The 7,351-nt window shown below is 55.0% G+C and overlaps 1 protein-coding gene across 1 annotated transcript; it reads right to left on the reverse strand.

Moving 5' to 3' along the window:
* Positions 1-3,309: 3,309 nt before the first annotated feature.
* On the reverse strand, positions 3,310-5,958 carry LOC138728021 (D-dopachrome decarboxylase-like). Its single transcript, XM_069870985.1, has 3 exons — positions 5,825-5,958; positions 5,189-5,364; positions 3,310-4,718 (listed from the first exon to the last, which is right to left on the reverse strand). Exons 1-3 carry the CDS (start codon positions 5,930-5,932, stop codon positions 4,646-4,648), a joined length of 357 nt encoding a protein of 118 aa, XP_069727086.1. The 5' UTR covers positions 5,933-5,958; the 3' UTR covers positions 3,310-4,645.
* Between the last annotated feature and the right edge of the window lie 1,393 nt (positions 5,959-7,351).

Below are 7,351 nucleotides of genomic sequence, written 5' to 3' on the forward strand. Positions count from 1 at the left end.
ATACAGAAAAGGCAGGGAAATGATTTTTAATTCTACTTATTTATGCAGAAAGCTTGTAACCAGTGTTTAGCACCTCTGCTCTCTGGCGATCAGAAGCTGAGAGAGCCTAACAGAACAGAGCAGCGACATGCTTTTGTAAAACAGGACAAGGCTGTTGCTTCCACACAGCTTTTACGCTGCCCTGCCAGGCAGGCGCAGGCGCTGTACAGGGCTGCTAACCCAGCTGGGGGCTGAGTTACAACAGCACCCTAACACCCAGCAACTGGGTGTGCCACTCCGAGCACTTCCAGAGGAACACTGCCACACCAGTTAGAGGGGAGAAAAAAAGAACATTAATATAAGGTACAAACCAGACCAAAACATTCCAGTCGGAGCCATCCCAGCTATAGATCTGTGGCTGGGACATGTAAGCACTCTGCAAAAGGCAACAGCACCTCTTTAAAGACTCTTTTTCCCTCTAAACCTCATCTCCTGATCCTTTAGGAGTTCAAAAGCTTAAGCAGAAATCCCAAATGCTGCTCTCCTTCCCAGTTACCCACAGTTTACACTTAAAAATAAGAAACACAGGGAGCGACTGGGGCTTTCCCAGCTTTTGCTGCTGCTATATTTGGGACGCACACACTGCAAACACACGTTTGATTACAAACCCACTTGATTCCTGGTTTGTTTGGGGTTTTTTGCTTTCACGTTGCCAGAGCCAAAACCCCTCCTGGCAACGGGGAGAGGGGCCCGAGGGGGTACAAGGGGGGAGGGGGGGCGGTGCAGGGGGAGGCTGGGGGTGCAGGGAGGTGGATGGGGGGAGGCAAGGGGGGTGAAGGAGGAGGGCAGGGGAGACGGGGGGTGCACGGGGAGGCAGGTTGTGGGGGGAGAGCTGCACAGGGGAGAGGGGAGAGGCAGAGGGAAGGCCGGGGGGGGTACAGGGAGGGGCAGGAGATGGAAGAGGGGCCGGGGGGATGTAAGAGAGGGCTGAGGGGTGCAAGAGGGGCGCACAGGTGGCAGAGGGAGGCGGGAGAGATGCAGGGGGAGACAGGGAGAGGCAGGAGATGGTTACAGAGGCGCAGGGGGAGACAAGGAGAGGTGGGAGAAGGAGGGGGAGGCGGGGGGGACGCAAAGGGGGGTGCAGGGAGAGGTGGGAGATGGAAGAGGGGTCGGGGGGACGCGAGGGGGGCGCAGGAGGAGGCCGGGGTGAGCTGGGGGGGGGGTACGCGGTGCAGAGGGAGGCGGGGGGTGCAGAGGAGGGGGGTGCGGGGCTCACCGGCGGGCCCGGGGCAGCGGCGGCCCCGGCCGTCTCCACGGCGACGCCCCCAGCCAAGAACCGCGGCGCCCATTGGCCGGAGCGCGCGCCGCCGGCAGCCAATGGGAGAGGGGGCGGGGCCTGAGGGGCGGGAACTGGGGAAGGCGGGAAGGAGCAGTGAGGGCTGAGGGGTGGGGCTGGTCAGCCTGGAGGAGGGAAGGAGCCCAGGGGGTCGAAGAGCAGCTTCCAGCACCGGGAGGGGCTACAAGAAAGCTGCGAGGGGCTGTTCACAAAGGGTTGTGGTGACAGGACGAGGGACAATGGGGGTAAAGTGGAGAGGGGCAGAGTTAGACTGGACAGAAGGAGGAATTTCTTCACCAGGAGGGTGGGGAGGCCCTGGCCCAGGTTGCCCAGAGCAGGGGTGGCTGCCCCGTCCCTGGAGGGGTTCAAGGCCAGGCTGGATGGGGCTGGGAGCCCCTGATCCATGGGAGGTGTCCCTGCCCATGGCAGGGGTGGGACTGGGTGGGCTTTAAGGCCCCTTACAACCCAAAGTATTCTGTGATTCTAAGGGAATGGGGGAGAGAAGGGAGAGGGGAAAGGGAGGAGAGGGGAAGCGGCGTGTGGGGAAACGGGAAGGGGAGTAAGAGAGAAACGATGGTGAGAAGAAGGGGATGGAGAGGGGATGGGCGGAGAGACAAAAAGGCAAGAGGGACCAAGGGGCCCACAGGGTCTGTGGCTCTCGGCTCTCTTCATGTGCCAAAGAGTAACTCCATTCCAGATACCCTTTCCAGTGGCATAGAAATCATTCCAAAGTTACTGTTTTTTCCTCAAACTTGCTGTCATGCTGCCTGGAGATGGGAATCGGCTTTTATGGCCCTGGGAGATTGCGGGGTTGTCCTGAGTCATGGCAGCAGGACAATGCGAGGCAGTGACCCCAGCCAAACAGTAACTGCAGCAGCTCCCAGTGGACTGTAAGGTGACCGTATTGCAGCAAGTCACAGAGACGCGTGTGCCGCCTGCAGCCCCGTGCCAGCCACGCTGTGTCAGGAAGGCTCAGAGCAGACACTGACTGTGGGAGATCGCCATGTGTTTAACGTGATTGCCACTCCTCATTACAACGAGTCCTATCGCGCTGAAGAAGTGGAGCTGCGCTCAAGCCTTGCACTGCATCAGCATTTAGCGCAGCAAGGGACAGTCCTGCCAGGCCCAAATGTATCAATTCTGGGGTCTGGTTTGTGGGAGAAAATAATACCCATCTTTCCATCCTGACAAACTATGCAGCATCGCTGTGCTTGCAGGGCAACTTCCAAAGCTGCTGTGCTCCCGTAACGCTTGGCTGCCAGCCTGCTCAGGGCCTCGCTGCTCCGCTCTTGCGTAAATGCACAGAGACTGGCCTCACCTCAAAGGTCTGATGCTAGGAAACAGTTACAGAGCATTTAAAATGAGGTCCTTACCTTTGAATTTGCAAACATGACTACACAGGGTTCTCAAACAAATCCAGAGTCCAATTCTGGAAGCAGAAACATTAATTAACCTCAGGAGGTTGAGCCTGTTAAGAGTCAGTACAATAGTAAAAAGATCTACTGAAGCTGTGAAATATGAAATCTAGGTATCAGGCAGGCTCTGTCCCATGGAAAAGAGAGAATCTGCATGTGGCATTCAAGGATAAAGGGATTTTATAACACTATTGCTGAGCCCTAGATAAGGGCAGTGTATCTGATTTTCTCAAACTAGGAAAGAACAGGAACGTTTCACACTTCTGTTGGTTTTTGTGTGCTCCAGGGTGGGTTTCAGGGGTTGTAGAACCCTTTGCAGGGTATCCTCAAGCCCTACAACATTGCACGATCCCACTCTAACATTAGCTCAGTGGAGGAAAATTTGGCCATCTCTTCAGATCAGTATGAACATAGAAAGTATACCCAGCACCAGCTGTTAATGAAAACAAACAGGCAGCCACAGCCTTAGGACTCTCAGAATCTTGTTCTGTGCAGGCACGACACCGATCTTCAGGCACCAACACCAACACCAACAAAACCCCAACGCTATCAGCCAATAAACTGACACTGATCGAAAGAGGCTTTGATGCATTTTATTAACTAGATAAGGTGCAGCCCTCCCCTCGCCTGGATCACAAATGTGTGCTTGGTGTTACATTCCTGACAGATGTGTCAAACATAGGAGATATTGCATAGGGAACAACCAACTTCAAATGGTAATTACAAGGAATATTTTCAACTATCTTGAGATCCCAAGCCAAACCCAACTAAACCTGCAATCGGAATGACAGAGGAGCACACAACCACCCTTCAGCCTCTTGTTCCCATGGACCTCTGAGTCCTGGCGTTTTGTTCTGAGCTCCCTCCCTGTGACCCAACCAAGTCACCAAGTGGAAAGTGATAAATGTTCTCATTATCAGTGGAAGGCAGAGGTAACATCATACATAAAAAGTACCGTGTGTTTGTTTTAATAAAATGCCCACGTGTGTTCCAGTCACAAGGCGAGGGAGCGTATGGGTCCCAAAAGCCCAAATCACTTCCCCGCAGGGACAGCTGAAACGTCAGGCACAGTGCAGAGCGAGAAGCTGTACTGTCTCCAGACTCTCTGTAACAGCAGCATGAGGAAAAGTATTTTGAACAACTGACTGAATAACAGGAATTCAAGCTGGCAGTAGCAGAACCTTCTAATACATTCCTGTGGCACAGTGCAATTCTTCACAAGTGACTCCTTCCTCTACACGGGGCCATCAGCACACAAACATTTGGTTGTGAAAATCTTGGGCACAAGCAAGACTTTGTAGGAGCAGCCACACGGGATGGCAAGGGTAAAGCACAGAGCACAAGGTCTGACATGAACGTTAAACAAATGACAATAGAAACGCATAATCTTCCCTTCCATTTACCACGTGCCTTTCCAGAAAGGGCTTTTGGGGAGCCTGAAAAGAGAAGAATTTGACTCCCAGGTCTTCTTAGCCAGCTTGGATCCCTGCTGCTGCAGCAGAGAAAGAAGGACCTTTCTGCCTTGCAAGGTATGATAAAACCTGGATAAACCTATAATCTCTCTGGTCCTCAATAATGCCAAAGGTGTTCTGGAATTAAACCATTTGCTGCTACAAGACAGCTCTGTCTAGGTCCATATGTGGCCACCACTAGACTGCAAAGGCTTAATCACAGGCACTGGGAGAGCCTTTGGGCTACGAGACAGGCTTGAGACAAAGACCTTGAACTGTTTTAGTAAGGTTAGTGCAGCTGACTGCCCCGCTCTTCAGCTTTGTGGGTGCAAAGGAAGAAGTAAATTATTCAGGTGAAGGTGCAGAACTACACAGATTTGATCATAAGAGGAATCAAGCAGATGAAGCTGGTCATCTCTGGGTTGTCTTCATCATCACTTTGTTCCAACTGGCCGCTCAAGGGATCACATGAACGTCATGACTGTTCCATTCTTGCCAATCTGCCAGGGCTCCAGGGGGTAAAAGCGGATGATAATCCTTTTTGTGTGCAAGAGCAAAAATGCAGTGGACAGAAAATGTTATTATTTTTCAATTAAATATTATCCCTGCCCAGTTTACAACATGGTAGAAAATCTGCACTAAGCTCTCGCCAGCTCACACACAATGGTATTAATCTCACAGAAGCAAAGATAATCTGCGTATGGGCAGGGTACAAGCAAATGCGAGATTCCATCCACACAAACTAAAAAGCACTGTTCATGCGAGATACTTGTCCATTTCAGAAGAACTCAAGCATCTTGTTACTTACCTGACAGCACTCAGGAGGCAGGAAAATGCTATTACTCTCCTTGGGGAGACAGGGAAGAGGGGCCATGGGCAGCGACACCTCCCACTGGATCAGGTTGCTCCAAGTCCCATCCAGCCTGGCCTCAAGCACCCTCCTGCCCTCTCATTTGCAACTCCCTGCATCCTCCCCAGCCTGAAGGAGCCCCTCTGCCCGCTCTCACCTCTCAGGCCCGAGCCCCAGCCGTGCTGTCAGGAACTCGAAGAAGCGGGCACTGTGCCGCTGGTTCTGCTCGGCCGAGCCCACCACGCCGATGGAGGAGACAATCAGCTGCGCGCAGGGCTCCGCAGAGCCCGACAGCACCATGGGCACCCCGCTGCGCACCGTCACGTTCACCCGCTGTGGGCACAGACACGTCAGGGACCCTCATCCTGCCGTCCCCGACACCCCCAACGTCCCCTGCCCCAACATCCCCTGCCCTGACACCCCTGAGGCCCCCGCACCCGCTGCCCTGACACTCTGCACCTCAACATGGCTCGACTCAAGGCCCTGAGACCCTCAGCACCCCCCACCCTGACACGCCTTGACCCAACACCCCCTGGCCCCAACACCCCTGAGACCCCTGAGACCCCCAACACCCCCAACGCCGGTACGCCTTAACCCCAACACCCCCTGGCTCCGACACCCCGAGACCCCCGACACCCTGCGCCCTGACACCCCATGGCCCCGACAGCCCTGAGAGCCCCGATACCCCCTGGCCCGACGCCTCTTGGCCCTTGACCCCCCCCCGCGACACGCCTTGACCTCGACATCCCCGGCCCCGCGGCTCCCGGGCCCCGCGGCCCCCGGGCCCTCGCACCTCGGCGGGTTTTCCCAGGATGTCGGCGGCGGCGGCGCAGAGCTCCAGCCCCAGCCCCGGCGGCAGCCGCGCGCCCGGCAGGCTGGTCTCCAGCTCCAGGAACGGCATGGCGGCCGCGCGCCTCCCGCCCGGCCACAGGCCCCGCCCCTCCCACGGCCCCGCCCCCTCGCTCCCTGCCCTCCTTCCCCCTCGCGCTGGCCCCGCCTCTTATGCAAATACGCATCGTGTTGGCCCCGCCCCCTCCCTTCTGACCCCGCCCCCGTGCCGACCCGCCCTGCCTTTAGCCCCGCCCCTCGCTCTGGCCCCGCCCCTCCCCCGGCCCCCCCGCCATCTCTTGCCCCTGTGCCGGTCGGTACCCATTTTTCTCTTTCACAGAATCACAGAATCACCAGGTTGGAAGAGACCCACCGGATCATCGAGTCCAACCATTCCCATCAAACACTAACCCATGTCCCTCAGCACCTCGTCCACCCGTCCCTTAAACCCCTCCAGGGAAGGGGACTCAACCCCCTCCCTGGGCAGCCTCTGCCAGGGCCCAATGACCCTTTCTGTGAAGAATTTTTTCCTAATGTCCAGCCTAAATCTCCCCTGGCGGAGCTTGAGGCCATTCCCTCTCGTCCTGTCCCCTGTCCCTTGGGAGAAGAGCCCGGCTCCCTCCTCTCCGCAACCTCCTTTCAGGTAGTTGTAGACATCAACAAGGTCTCCCCTCAGCCTCCTCTTCTCCAGGCTGAACCCCCCCAGCTCTCTCAGCGGCTCCTCATAAGGCTTGGAGCAGGCAATTAGCAGGCACGCAGGAGGGATGAGCCTTTGGGAAAACCGTGGTGGTTTTTACATCCTGCAGCCACCTGCACGTGTGCTCGGCCCCTGAGCCACTCGCAAAATTACCAACAATCAGCTACTTCCCATCTAAAACCTAACTCGGCTGCAGACATCTTGTGAATAAAACATCAATAAAGCATATTATTCAGATAATATTTGGGAATCAAAGGAAGGGTGGGAATAAACGTGTGCCTGTTTCTAATATTTTCGGTTCGTGAAAACAGAGCAGCTCTGGGATTAGTGAAAGAAGCCACGCTGGAACTGTTCATCCATTTTGTCTACTTCCTTACAGGAAAAGTTCTTGGGCAAGGCTGGCAGGGTAAGGTTCAAGGGCATCAGCTCCCCGGGAATGGAAATATGCAGAAATTCATATCCCACCAGTTTCTGCATCCTTTACAATTTGCTTCTCTCAGCTGAAGAAACTGGTAACGGGTGGATTCTGTTTTCCCTCATAAATGGTGCTGCAGTACAAAACGAGGTTGTATTTGTGCTACAGCCAACCAGAAATAAACACAGCCAAGAAAAAGTGCCTAAAAGCTCCAAAACAACTCTACCCCTCTATTGTGATCCACATGTTGCTCAACGCCACAACATCCCTCTCGTTACTTCAGCAGCACAGGCTGACTTGGTGAACTTCCACCCAAAATAGTCTCCGAGGAGCGCAGCGAGACTGTGCCCAGTTAGGCTGGCTCACATCTTGTCAGGAAA

The sequence above is a fragment of the Phaenicophaeus curvirostris genome, chromosome 17 (assembly GCF_032191515.1).
Source record: "Phaenicophaeus curvirostris isolate KB17595 chromosome 17, BPBGC_Pcur_1.0, whole genome shotgun sequence".
NCBI classification, from domain to species: domain Eukaryota; kingdom Metazoa; phylum Chordata; class Aves; order Cuculiformes; family Cuculidae; genus Phaenicophaeus; species Phaenicophaeus curvirostris.